The sequence below is a fragment of the Pleurodeles waltl genome, chromosome 4_1 (genome assembly GCF_031143425.1).
Source record: "Pleurodeles waltl isolate 20211129_DDA chromosome 4_1, aPleWal1.hap1.20221129, whole genome shotgun sequence".
Classification (NCBI taxonomy): Eukaryota; Metazoa; Chordata; class Amphibia; order Caudata; family Salamandridae; genus Pleurodeles; species Pleurodeles waltl.
In genome coordinates, this window is record NC_090442.1 from 279,857,024 (window position 1) to 279,871,559 (window position 14,536).

Consider the following 14,536-nt stretch of genomic DNA (forward strand, 5'->3'; position numbering starts at 1 on the left):
ACAACATGTGTGGGGAATTTCTAGAGCAAAACGGTTGCCTTGATTCGGATAAAAATAGACTCGGATGTGGCAGAAATCACAAAAAATTATTTAGGTAAAGATGTGCCCCAGCTGCTTGCTCATCCTGTTTAGCAAGCCACTCTAGATCCTGTTATTGTGTGTGTGACACTGTGCTGTGTAAGAATTGTTAATTACCTGTAGCAGTTGTTTTCCAGCATATATATGCTTTCACAGTTGTGCTTATTCAGCCTCTCTTTCATAGATGGCTGTAGGTAGGAGTATTGCAAAATTCAAACCTTGAAGAATGGATTAGCAGTGCATTGAGTAAGCTCCTCTGTCGTTGAGACTGTGTCCTGGTCTTAAATAAAGGGGTGTGTAGATTTCACACTCCTTGCAAATGTATCTCTTTTTGCTGCTAAATTCACATTTTTTAAGTTTATGTATTATTAAAAAGGGATGAAAACACATTTTTAAATCATCCATGACTGTGAATAAGAATTTGTGTATTTGTATATTATGCAACTCATCCGGAAGGGTATCCTAACTCTGATAAGAATCTGTGTTAAACATACACTCACATTAATTATTGTATGATATTTTGAAACTTTTATCAAAAACTAATGTTTGGGTTTCCTTTTTAAAAGATTGATGTACTTCAAGCTGAAGTTGCTGCATTGAAAACTCTGGTACTGTCTACATCACCAACATCACCTACAAAGGAGATTCAACAAGGTGTAAAGTTGCCATTTAAAAAAGGTCATGTTAGAAATAAAAGTACCAGCAGTGCTATGGTTGGGTCTCAACAAGAACTCAGTGTCATGCAGCCAATTGTGAAGGACAGTAAAGAGGTAAGACTTGTTTACAGAGGACCCTAAGGTCTTTTATATGGTGCTGTATAGAGAGACAGAAAACACCACTTAATGAAATGAGGTTTCAGTTCAGGGTATTAGAGATATGGGGAAAAAGACAGTATATGTAGGTAGGTAAAGGATATCGGTAGTAACAGAAAGTAGAATAGTATTTTCTACAGGCAGTAGTCCAAGAGGAAGAAAGATTAATGTTATTTGTATGAGTAGTTAAAATGTTTTAGTCATGTAAGAAAAACTAGAGAGAGATTTGTGTGGTGCATAATAAAAGTGATTGATTGGAGGCAGCCAGGCCATTGATTGCTCTGTAGGAAGTGAAATGTAGATTTTCCAAATAATTTATGATGGAAAGTCTTAATTTTATTAAAGACAGGAGGCTCCTATTATGCTTACTTTTCCTGCTTTAATTTCAATTGCAGCTGCAGTCAAGAACAATAACCATCCCAAATGGATAGCAGAACAAGCTACCAATGGGAAACAAAGAGTTACGAATGGCCAGTCAGAACGCAATGTACATAAAGATATACCAAACTTGACTGTAAGCAGCCCTCTTTTCTTCTGCGAGAAAGTCATTATTAAGATTTAAACATTGGAAAAATACAAGCAATTGGACAGGCAGCTAAAATTAGAGCAAACAGATCTTGAAACCAATCCACATAAAATGCAGAGACAGTCTTGTGGAAAGGAAGATGGTAACAATCCATAGGTAACACAGGAGGAGAGAACGTCTGATTCCTGATGAATGATGAACGCGGGGATTTGTCCAGAGATAGTCGCTGAAGCGTTTGTAGAGACTAAAGGGAGGGAATAAGAAACAAAGTTATAATAAATGAGGTGGGATAATACTCTCCTCCGTGTCTTTAATAAAATTAAGACTTTCCATCATAAATTATTTGGAAAATCTACATTTTATTTCAAGACTGTAGGCTCCTATTATGCTTGTTTAAAGCATATCAATTACCACTGATGATGCAGTGTTAATAGGTTTACAATAGAAAGTGTGAAATGTAACATCATTTGACCAATCTGCTGATCTCAGAATGTCTTCCAAATGGGAACCAACCCAGAAGGCCTTGGATGCCATAGCACCCCGGGCAGAACGGGCTCCAAATTTAGAGGTATCTATTCCCGCAAGTGACATAATCCGTTTGACCCAACGAGCCAAGGTGGGGGAAGAAACTGGTTTATAGGGTTTCCTGAAGGAAGTTAAAAGTTGGGTGGCTGAAGACGTTCTGAGATCAATAGTCTTTTGTTCATAAACCTTTAAACAGTTACCCACACATAGTTTTGGATGATTGGGGAAGAAAGGATAAAACACAGAAGAGATATTGGTTTTAGTACTCTAGGAACATTGAAAAGAGCACCTGTAGGAGTAAAATGGCGAGCAGATACATCCAGAGCTCTGACATCTGAAAGACATTTGATAGAGACTAGACACAATAACATTGCCAATTGAGCAGAAAGCATTTTGAGAGACAACAAATCATTATCTTGCCAAGATAAAAACATTTGTAAAACAAGGTTAACGTCCCACAAAACAGTATATTTGGGTAGAGGAGGATTGGAAAATTGTACTCTCTTTAATAGCTGGCAAATGATAGTATGTTCGCCAACAGGTTTACCGTTAATAAAGGGATGATGAAGAGAAATAGCTGAACGATAAAGGTTGATAGTCTAGTAGGATTTACCAGAGCTAGCTTGAGACACAAGAAAGTTAGCTATTAAGCTTAAATCTGCTGAAAAGGGATTACAAGATTTTCCCAGACACCAGCTGGACCAGATTGACCGTGCGGACTTGTAAGCTTTAGTTGTACCTGGGGCCCAGGAGTTACTGATGTAGGCTGAAGCTTCAAATGAAATCCCTGGATAGGAGGAAGAAGACCTGACACCTTCCAGGCTGAGAGAAGAAGGGATTTGTTGAGGATCAGATCGTGGGGTAATCTTGGGGGTTGAGAAGAAGAGAAGAGAAGGGAAGGAGGGGAGAAGGACTGGGAAGTCTATCGATAATTCGAGAAGGTGAGGGAACCAGACTTGGGACTGCCAAAATGGAACAAGTAGAACTACAGTGGCCTGCAAGAATCGCTAAACAATTGATGTGCAATGAAGACTCTTGAGTAGACCATGTGCCTCCAGTCGATATTTGACCACACCTTGCGCCCCAACCTGATAGGCTTGCATCGGATTCTAATACAAGATCTAGGGCTGATGCAAAGATAGTCCTGCCGTTCCAGGCTTCCAGATGGTCTAACCAATATTGAAGCTCTGTACTTGATTCTTGATCAAGGAGGATGGAATCTGAATAAGCAAGACCTATGCGCAAGTGTCGAATTTTTAATCTTTGGAGAGCTCGATAATGAAGGGGACCTGGGAAGATCGCTTGAATCGAGGAAAGAAGACCTACAATCCTTGCAAGAGACCTTAGTGAGAGAGAAGTCTGCAGTAAAGAGTGGATTATCTCTCATTTGATGGATTTTATATTTGCATCTGGGAGTTGAAGAGGGCCTTGGGAGGAATTCTCTAGAAATCCTGTGGTTTGGGATGGGGTTAGGATAGATTTGACGATGTTGATTAGGAAACCAAGTTCTGACAGGAGAGAAGTAGTGTAAGAAAGCTGAGAGCGAAGAGTGATCATGTTTTGATGCATAAGAAGGATGTCGTCTAGATAAATGATTAATCTGAACCCCTGGGCTCTGAGGTGAGCTACCAGTGGTTTCATTAACTTGGTGAGGCACCAAGGAGCTGATGAAGGTCCGAAAGGCAGACAAGTGAATTGATAGCTTTGGTGATGTCATTGAAACGGAAGAAATTTCCTGTGAGCGTGATAAATGGATACAGTTCGATAAGCGTCTTGAAGGTCTAGACAAACCATCCAATCGTTCAAAAGAAAAGAATCTCTGAGATGCAAAATTGTCTCCATTTTGAAATGGCGATATACAACAAATTGATTGAAATGTTTGAGATTTATAACTGGTCTGATTCCTGAATGATGAGACTGGACAGGTTGAATGGCTTGTTTGAGAGAAAGGGACTGGATTTCTGAAGAAATCAGGGCTGCCATGTCTGTGGAGAATTTTAGAGGAGAAGGACAAAACATTTGAAAAGGGGTGTCGTAGAACTCTATTGAATAACCTTTGACAGTGTCGAGAACCCAAGGATCTGAAGTAATATCTTTCCACCTGTGGAGAAGGAATTTTTGGCCAGAAAGTGGGCTTACCTGTGGGAGGTTAGGATTTGGAATTACGTTGGTTTCTGCCCCGGAAGCCTCTGGATCTTTGAGGTTAGAATTGTGGACAGAAATCTTGCTGTTGTAGCCTTGATATCTGGCGTAACTGCCGGTAAAGTGACTCCTTCCTCTACCGACCCTGGCAAAAACCTGCGCATTAAAAACTTTTTAGAGCGATTTATTGCGCTTTATCCAGAGAAGTAAAGGTTGTAACGTATTTGCTTAATTCCTTGATAAAAGAATCCCCAAACAGGCCATCAGCTTTGGGGCCTGGGTCCATAGCGGCAAGGTTAGCCTTTTTAGGGTCCAATTTAAGAAGTGAGTCATAGCCGAGTTAGCATTCCCAAGAAGACAGAAGGTTCATTGAATCCAGAGGGAGAGTTCTTCAGAATCAACTGAATCATTATTTAATCTAGCGGATTCCGCTATGTCAAAAATATGGGCTAAAGGACCCACTATATCTAAAACTTTGTCCTGACAGACTGACCACACTCTGTCCACTCCTTTACGCGGATCTTTCCCAAACTTGGAGAATAAGGTTATCGTGGAAGAATCGATGGAAGGGTAGAAGTAATGTGGAGAGGGAGCGAAGGTCTAGAACATTCAGAGCGAAGTTTGGCGCGCACTTGCTTGTCAAGTGGGAGGCATAGTTTGGCTGTAAATTAGTCTGCAACATGGTCTGAAGGCAGCCACTCAGTGGAGTTAGGATGGTGAATTAATTTGGGATCAAACATGGGGTTTCCTTCAGCATCTAGGAAAGGGGAAGAAGAAAAATGGTCTCCTGACGCTGATTTAACTTTTTTGGTAGGTGATCGAATCCAAAAATCAGAATTACTGGTATTATCCAAGTCTTTATCAGAATCTATATCATCCATGTCATCATCGGTATCTTTTATGTTATCAATCAAAATCTTGTGGGTTGAGAGTAAATGTTTTGTTTTTGTCTTACTTTTAGCACCCATAGAGTTTTTCCCATCCTAGTAAGGAGGCCTGTGAGGAATGTCGTCCTCCGTCCTGTGTGAGGTAGACTCACTAGTCAACAGCGCAGATAAAACATTAGACTGATTATCATTACAAGCCTCTGTGGCTTTGCACTTTCTGCTTTCCCCCGCAGACAGGGCCTTTTGAGATTGTGAGAAACAGGACGATACAGTATTTTCAATTTGTTTAGAAAATTTAGACATTGAGGCAGAAACTGCCTTTGCCACTGAGGATTGTATAAACTTATTCAAGCTATCTGAGAAATCCTCATTAGAATCATTATTTTCCTCAAACAACAAGGAAAAATCCATTTTAAGGGAAAAAACAAGTTTACGCTGGCAGAAATAGGGTTAAACTTGGAGAGGGAAGGCCCGGGATAAGGAGTGTGTAGTTAGGAAAACCCCTTGCCAACCAGAAGCCTTTAACGGTGAAAGGCAGCGCCTCCAGGAAGTTCCCGAAGGAAGCAGTAGAACTAAAAATAGCCGCTAACCCAAGTGTCCTGACGGAGAGTCTGAAAATAGGAGCGAGCTGAGGGCTAAAAATAGGCATGAGCATAGCGAGGTGCCTGAGGCAGAAGCACGGTAAGCGCGAGTTTCACAGAGCATCCAGAAAGAAGTGAATCACCTGAGGAAGAAGCACAGTAAGCGCGAGGGAAACGGTCATGTCGACCGAATATGAGAGAAAAGGGGGAGGGGAGGGCAAAGAATGCTACAGAGCGTGGCCGAGTAAGAGTGGTAAAGTTATTATAAAACAAGCGCATAAAACACATTAAACAGTAAAATACTTTAAAATATATTGAACGCAATAAACATATACTTATCTTGACTGCGAGCAGCAAGAAAAGAGGGCTGCTTACAGTCAAGTTTGGTATATCTTTATGTACATTGCGCTCTGATTGACCATTTGTAACTCTTTGGTTCCCATTGGTAGCTTGTTCTGCTATCTATCTGGGATGGTTATCGTTCTTGACTGCAGCTGCTATTGAAATTAAAGCAGGAAAAGTAAGCATAATAGGAGCCTCCGGTTTTGACATAAAATTTAAATTTTGAAAATAGTCATCTAAAGACAGGCTACCTAAGAGAAGGGTGGATTGCATAGGTGAGGTTTGTTTATACTTCTGACATAAAATTATATGGTCAATAGATATATGGTGAACCTGTATCCTGGTGCGATTGGAAGAATTTGTACATTTTGGAAGTTGGAATCATAACTTCTTTTTCTTTTTAATAAGGGTTGGTGGATTAGGAAGCATGAGTAAACAGCCAAAGAAAATAGCACCTGTACATGCATTTAGTAAAGAAAACTGTAAACCTAGAAGTGTGAAAAGAAGTGGTTTAACACAGGGTTAAGAGAGCAGCACATAACGGATTTACATTTTACATATGCAAATGCACGTACAGCTAGCCAAGCAGCTACAGACTCTTTACTGTAGAAACAAATAACTAAAACCTACAGTTCTCTTGAAAATTCTTCTCTTATTTTTAAGCGTACCAGAGGTATATTGTCCCTCTTCCAACCAGATAATTCGACCTAACACTCTTTGGGTTTGCCCTGAATTTAGCCGCATTCTGACTGATTATTTCACCCAAAAATTGACACCAAATTCCAAAAAAAGATTATAAGATACATTGTAAGGAAATATAAAGGGGTCTGCTCACCAGAAAGTGGTAGCTTGTTAATGTGGATACATTCACAACATTAAGAGATTGCTTTACTAGCCACTTTGAGACCTGTAGCATTAATCCTTCCCATGGACCACTGCTCAATCTAGTCAATCTCTTTTGTCCCGTCTGTGCATCATCCTGTCCACTCCTACTGACCTTCCCATACTCTAGAATCAGATGCCAGGTTTGTGTTTTCTTCCATATCCGCGCCCTCTAGCATTTCACCTTACTATTGCAGTGCTATTGGCAGCTATTTTTTCAAGTCTCTCACATCTTTTTCTAGAGTGGTAGTGCTGTGTGGAGTTTAGGTCTCTTATAGGCCTTGAGCATGGTCCCTTGCTAGCTAGAAGAGTGCAGCTAGTGTCTTAATAGGCTGCAAGTCTGTGGTTGGTTATTTCCCGTCAAGTTTCTCTTGCACAAAAGGGATGGAGTATAATGCGGTTTATACAAGATTACCAGACTACTACTTCTGCTACAGCCAGGCCCAACATTTCCTCTTTTTCCATATTTCTCCAGTCCAGGTATACAATACACACATCTTTCTCTTGGCCATTACTACATCCGCATTATTGAAGATGACCTACATTCTTCTGTCACCAATTTTTCTTCTCTGTGCCTCATCCTAGTAGTCCCCAGGTTTCCCTTGTCCTACTAGCACTTCTGTCCTCACAACGATACTTTTACCTTGCAGACAGCTCTCATTTCTTTTAACATACAGATATTTTATGGCAATGAGCCAAGAGCATATATTTGCAAGGCCGACTGAACTCCAGCCAGTAGAGCATCACCTAATATTTACTGGCTCTGACCATAAGTGTGGAAATCACCCTATTCTTGGATGACCCTTCCAGGAAAGAATAGCTGGTACAATTTCTACAAATGTTCTTCTTTAGAATGTTTTTATCAGTTTGTTTTCCCTGAATGTGCCGGACTACCCTTTAGCAACAATAGTGTTTGAGAGTAAACTTTTCAGTCTAAAGCAGCATGGTATAACCCTGAGTTTAAACCATATTACTTAGTCTAATCATGGAGGGCAGGAGAATGAGTTCAGGCTCAAGCTGGAGTCCTGCCTGTGACCTGATCGGAATCTTTACACAGTACGATTTATGGTGTGCTTCACTCTGAATTTTGGGGTTTGGGGGGGGTTGTATCACCAGCAGAACCCCTTGACTTATTTTAGGATCCCATATAATTGATTGTAGAGGATCTGTTGGCTTGTCCAACCTCCTACAGTTATTTGGAGGATGGCCATCAAACAAAAACATTAGCTTTCCACAGCACACAGGGCAGAATTCAATTGTTGCATGGTTCAATTGGCTTCGACCCCATAATAACAGGTAATCTTGATGTAGCCTTTTGTGCTCAGCCTGAAAGAAACTAGAAGTTGAAACTTTGATGGATACATTCACCACTCACTTGTCCTCATTATTTATTGTTTTATGCTAATTTTTGAAGGTTTGTTAAATGAAGAGAAATGTAATGAAAGTCCTCAACCACCTTATCCAGCATGACTTAGGAAGTACCCAGGGGCCTATCTGCTGTGTCTTAGGAGTGGGAGAGCAGTTTGGTATTCCGGCCACCAAGCTCAACAGTGTCAGCCCTGTGAAAATGGTTGCTTTCCACAGTATTTTCCTCTTCCTGGTTTGAAAAGCCTGGACTACACCCCTAATAATACATTCCATTCCTAGCGTAGGGTGCAGCTTGTACACTTCAGGGGTTTTTTTTTCCCAGTTTTTCTGATGAGTTTTCTGCAGTTTTCAGACCTTTTCTTCTTCATTCAACCTTTTTAACGTCTGTAAAGATTTTGAGAGAGATAGGGAGGAGAGAAAGAGCAATAAGTCTGCTTTCTGTCCACTCATACTGTCAAGGTCTCTTTGCCAAGAGAGGACAACAAGATTCCTAAAGAAGTTTGAGGAAATTTGACTGATAGGGAAGCTGGAACACCTCTGCAAAGGAAGCAAAAGCAGAGAACGCAAGCCAGCAAGGGGGCCTGACGAGTTATGCACTCTAAAGAATGCCACATGGGGAAGTCTGTAGAGAGAAAGCCAAGAAGGCACCATAACTACCAATCCAGGTACTCCCATCACACTTGGGAGCACAGTACAATGTTGTGGCAAGGATCAGTACCGGCTGACGGCACCACCGACTTTGATGCCAAGACCTCAGGTACTGACCATTCTACCTTTGGTTCAAAACGAACTGATGCCAACTCAGGTGACATTGAGGCCTTCTCCAGCGCACTGTCCTTCAGTATTGAAACACGCAACAGCAGAGCGATCGATGCCTAAAAGACACAGTCAGTAGCCACTGAGAAGATCAACATCTCTGTTGTGGGAATCGCCATTGAGAAAGTTGACTTTGAGGCATACCTCTGCCTCAATTTTCTCAGTCCCTTGGATCACATTGTGTAGAGTTTCCTTTGTCCTTAGAGTGGTAGCTGCAGTAAAGGCTGAACCAAGGAGGTCTCAAACCATTAGAGCTACCACCAAGTCCAGGTCTATCACTGGGGGCCAGCTGTGGTGCAAAGGAGCACTTCAGTGTTATTTAGGTTTGACGCGCCACCACAGCCCTCTTCAACAGTACCCTATTGGGAGTCTATTCAGGCTACAACAGAGAGAAGCAAAAGAAAGATAATCCCCTGCATCTTTGTTGAGACATCACTCACCAGACTCCTGTACTTTTATACACCAGATGTCACCAGTGGCATCTCCCAAGGGAAAATCTCCAGCTGCTGATATTGTAAGCTTTCTGGGCACCTTTTTAAGGGGCAGAACAACATTGAACAATCAGATGAAAGCCCCCCAAACTGGTGTCTCACTTATAATGGAGACATTGCAGAGAAGAGCCTTGCCTAGACCTCTTTAGTCTTGGATTCCAGGATTTGCAGAGCTTGCCGAGGAAGGGTCTCTCTGTTTGCCATCAAGTCAGCCACTCTGAGACACCTGAAAAAATGCAGGCTATCGGATCAAGACGCAGTCTAGTTGAGACAAGACCCAAAGCCAGACTCCCTCATAGTTTCAGCATTGAGACAAATAGTCTGGCGCTGCATCAGTTCCATCTGAAAGGGAAAGCTTGTGGATAGATACAATGGGTTGAAAGCTGTGTAGCTCAGCGGCTTTAGCCTTTAAGACTGCAAGTGACTTATCATTGTTATGGGCAGTATTAGAGAGCATTATGGGAGATGTTCAGCTCTTTGGAAAACGATCTGCAAGAAGCAGAAGACAGAACTTCTTAGAATTCATGCAAGAAGGACAAGTAGTCTCAATTCAGGTCATTAAGTGCTGTCGATTCATCAGACCTGGCTGTCACAAAGTTCTGCCATCGTGTCTCCCTCCTTTGTGCCCCATGGCTTAGACTAATATATTTACAGCTATACGCTCATCTTAAAATTATTAATCTGCATTTCACTGGAGCTGTTCTTTGGATCTCATGGTGATAATGAGACTGAGAGAATGAAAAGGGGCAGAAACTCTGAAAGTGGGAGGTTTGGAGTAGAGAAAGAGGTTATCTGATGGACGTCTAGCCACAGGTTCCTCACATTAAAATATCCACCAGGTGGTAATTCAGGAGCAGGAGTTGAAACTACTGGCGGCCCGGCATCGGAAGACCACTTAGGTCCTGGTCACATGGAAGCACCTGGACTCTTTCAGAGTTGTTTCTGTTGGTTGCAATCAAAGTTGGTGTTAGGTAAGTCCCACATACACAAAAAAAAGTCAAATAACTCTTTGATTTCGCTGGTCCAAGTCATCAGACGAGGCATGGGAACAATGCCACAAGGTGAGACCCTCATCCCACATTCCACCTCTGGAGACTGAGCCCAGGTCCCCTCCACACCTCCCTGAGTTTACTGGAGCCAAAGCGACCCTCGTCCAACTAAAAGTTTCTGATAGAGACTTCTAGTTGCAGATTCCTTACCTTAGAATTTCTCCCAGGCATCAGTCTGGATCTAGGGATTTTTCTTTAAGCAGTACCCTTGCTCGCTGTTAGGTGGTGTCGGTCGACTCAGTCGTTGGCGTCGTGATGACATCGCTGTCGTATATAGGTGCCACCCCGACACGTTGGCGTCAATTGTTTTCTTTATGCGCCAGCCTATGCACAGATCCTGAAAAGAGCTACCCCGAATCACTTTTTGACTGACTTTTTTACCCTTTCGTCAATGTTTTTGACCAAATTGGTACGGTGAGATGTCTACCCGTAAGACCAGATTCAAGCAGTGTGACTCCTGTCACCGCATGATGTCGGTAAGGGACCCGCACCTCATATGTTTGTAGTGTCTGGAGCGCTGCCACGACCTGAAGTCCTGCTCAGAGTGCGGGCCATGAACCCGAAGGCTTTGAATGAATTGTCCCTAAAGCTCATGGTGGCTCAGCGCTCGGCTCTGCGTCGCTCCCGGCCTCGCTTGAGAGGAAGGTCACAAGACCGCTTGCGGCGCCATCACCATTCGTCGCTGTCCCACTCCAAGTCCTCGGGACATTTGGGTCACGAGAAGTTGAAAAACAATTGTTGTTCTACTTCACACCATCGCTCGGATAATGCGCTGAAGGTGGAGTGTCGTCCTTTTAGGCCACTGTCCTCGGAGCCTGATTCTTTATCTTTAGATAAATAAATATTTTCACAGGACAAACCTGCTGTTTGTCAATTGCGGCTTGGCTTTATTTGGACTATTGCTAGGTGGATAGGGTCATGCATTACCTGTTGCTTAATAAATCGCTAACAAGCCTCTCTCTCTGGTAAACCTGGAGCACAGGCTGCCTAGATGAGGAATGTTCCCTTCACAGAAATTTGCAAAGCAGCTACCTGGAGGTCCATACATAAATTCACTAGGCATTAATTTAAAGATGAGCTCACAAAGGCTGATAATATTAAAAGCTTCATTAAATAACATATTTGGTTATGGTTACTTTGTCTTTAGATCAACACTCATGCTGTTCTTTTTAGTGCTGCTGTTAGTGCTTTTTTACCGACACCCCATCCTCATCAGCACCTGCACGATATTGGCATTCAAGGGCCCACTCTCAACTGGTTCTGCTTCTTCTTAATGGATAGAACACAGGCTGTCAGCCTGTCACATTACTCCTCTGAAGCCTGCAATCTTATTTATGGAGTTGCTTGAAAGCTAATCGCTCAGCCCCACCCTCTTCAACACGTACATGATTCCTCTGACAACCCATACTCTCCCTCATGGACAAGATCCCAAAGAACCTGCAAGTGACTAACTGGATGAAAGCCAACTGTCTCAAGCTCGACACCCACAAGACGGAAGTAGTGGTCTTCGGTAAGAACACATCACCGTGGGACTCCAGCTGGTGGCAGGCCAAACTCAAACCCAGCACCCACACCAGGAACCTTGGAATAATCATCAACCGCAAACTGGAGATGACTGCATAAGTCAGCACAATTACTGCATTCTGCTTTCACACCCTAAAGATGCTGAAGAACATCTTCAAATGACTCCCAGGCAACAATAGAAAATATGTCACTCATGCCTCTGGTCACAAGCAAGTTGGACCATGGGAACACCTTCTATGCCAGGATCACCAAGGAACTCTTTAGAAGACTACAAACCATGCAGAAATTGGCAGCCATATACACAACTTAGGCCCCACCTACCTGAACAGTTGCATCTCCTTCCACTATCCACTCAGACACATCGCATCGCTGGACTCCTACTCCCAAACATCCCACACATATGCAGAGCCACATCAGGAGGATGGGCCTTCTCCCACATCGCTCCTAAAGCATGGAACAGCCTCCCACTCAACATCTGAACCCCCTCCTCTTTTGAATTCTGCAAAAGGCGGAATACCAGGCTTCTCAGTTTACCAGCCTGCCATAGGAGGAGTTAGACCCTCTCCCCAATTAAACACAACTCACTTATAGTTGTCCAAGTTCTTCATCACACATGTCCTCACTGAAGTCATAAACAACTTGCTCTCCTTCCTGGTTGTCAGTTGTGCCAACAGCATTTTAATATACAGTATATTAAATATTACCACTCAAAAAGAACTATGGCTGTGAGGCAAACTGTCAGAACAGTGCATGCTGTGACAGGGTACCTGCTGGCTCCATAAATGGACAATGTATGTCATTTTCGAGATGTCCACTTTTGACCCAAAATACACCTTTTCCATCATTTTTCTTTCACGTAAGGTTAGACATGACTTTTGATAGATTAGCACATTTCCTTAATCTAGGTACTGCAACACTTTGCTGTTTAAAAGGATATTTTTCCATAAGCAAAAATGCATAAATAGCTGACCTATTTTACTAAACATAGAAAAACATTGGAACACTGAGGTGCTTACCTCCATCTACAGACTTATACGGCCATATTAAAAAAAGAAGTGTTCCTGGGTTCCAATACTTTGGCGAACTAATTCTGGACTAACTTCAGTGGGGATGCCGGCAGTGCATATTTCCTTCCTGAAACATGTCACTAGTGAACTTCGCTTTGTACAATTCATCCAGCCACTTTCCAAAATCATTGGCATCCCCAATCCTAATCGCTCACTGAAATTTTAAAATGTTTTGTATGGTCACCATTGCTACAGTATGTGCAGTGCTTCCTCCAGGAGCCCATCATCCTGATCAGCACTCACCATGTCATCAGTAGTGCTGTCACCAAAACCCTCATTTAACCCCTGTGTGAAAGCATCCTCCTACCTTTGTCACCCGATGTCTTCTGTTTCACCCATGACATTTTGCTCTGCCATTAGGCTGTTGCCTTTATTTAGAAATCCTATTTAGTTCCTTCTGACAGGAGGCCCTATTCAACATATGCTGAAAAACTTATCTTAATGAAGTTGGCTGCCTTCTTGCTACATCCATGTAATTCTTTCCACATCTATGATGTTGCAGAATCACATTGCTACGTAACTGGGAAAGTAAAGGCTCTCATCCTGAGACCCTCACAGACTTGTCTTCTGACAATTCTCCAGTGCCTCCACAATGTAGTATAAGCCTCCTTGATAGAAACTACCTTCCGCTTCAGCATGCTGATATGCGCTTTCTGCTGACTTTTTAGAGGATTAGAGCCTATATCCCCTTGTTTCACCCAAAGCCTTGCTTCCAATTCCACCACCTCTTTACCTTCCTTTATTGCCAATACATTCTATTCTCCCTCAAAACCTTAAGCTCTCACCATTGCACAAGTATCAAAAAGAGAGTTCTAAAATTCCTCAGCTATTTGCCGTCCTGCAAGAACACTTGAAATCACCACACCTCTCATTCCTTCTTAAAAATCCCTTCCACCAAAGCCTTCACCTTGCCTTTTTCTTATAATTCCAAATTCCTCTCCTCGTGAATTTCCCCCCCACCTCCCACCCCCCAGCCCCCAAATGTCAAAGTGGATGCGGAAAATTGAAAACGTTCTGCTGTGGCAGGTGGTGATGTGGCGCAAACTCTATTCCAGTGCCTCTTCAGATGTGATGTCACAGAGCGTTATATAGCAGCAATTTACAAAGTGTGAGGGGCTGTGAGCTGTTAATGGTCTGTCACGTACCCTCCCCACCTGAAAATAAAATACTGCAGTGTAACAGTGTACCATGCCGGAGAGGCCAAATATGAACTTATTAGTTCGATACTCCAAATGTATTTAGAAATATCTACAGGATGATCAGCCCCACAGGAAAGTGAGGATTAAATTCTTTCCAGGGACAAGAATCCTCACCAACCAATGGGATTCATGGGATTCTGCCCCACGGAAGGGGAGTGTGCAGTGCCTAGCAGGACCCTCAAAGGGGCTCTTTAGTTGGGGCCTTTTTACTACCCATGTTAAGTGCTCATGCGTCAGTGATCATAGT

At 42.6% G+C, this 14,536-nt stretch overlaps 1 protein-coding gene across 1 annotated transcript in view; it reads left to right on the top strand.

The window, feature by feature from the left end:
• RAB3IP (RAB3A interacting protein) overlaps positions 1–14,536 on the top strand; it is a 251,761-nt gene that overhangs the window by 114,667 nt on the left and 122,558 nt on the right. The window contains exon 6 of the mRNA XM_069228325.1: positions 645–848. Within this exon, the coding sequence (XP_069084426.1) occupies positions 645–848 (204 nt within the window). The remainder of the gene's footprint in view (positions 1–644; positions 849–14,536) is intronic.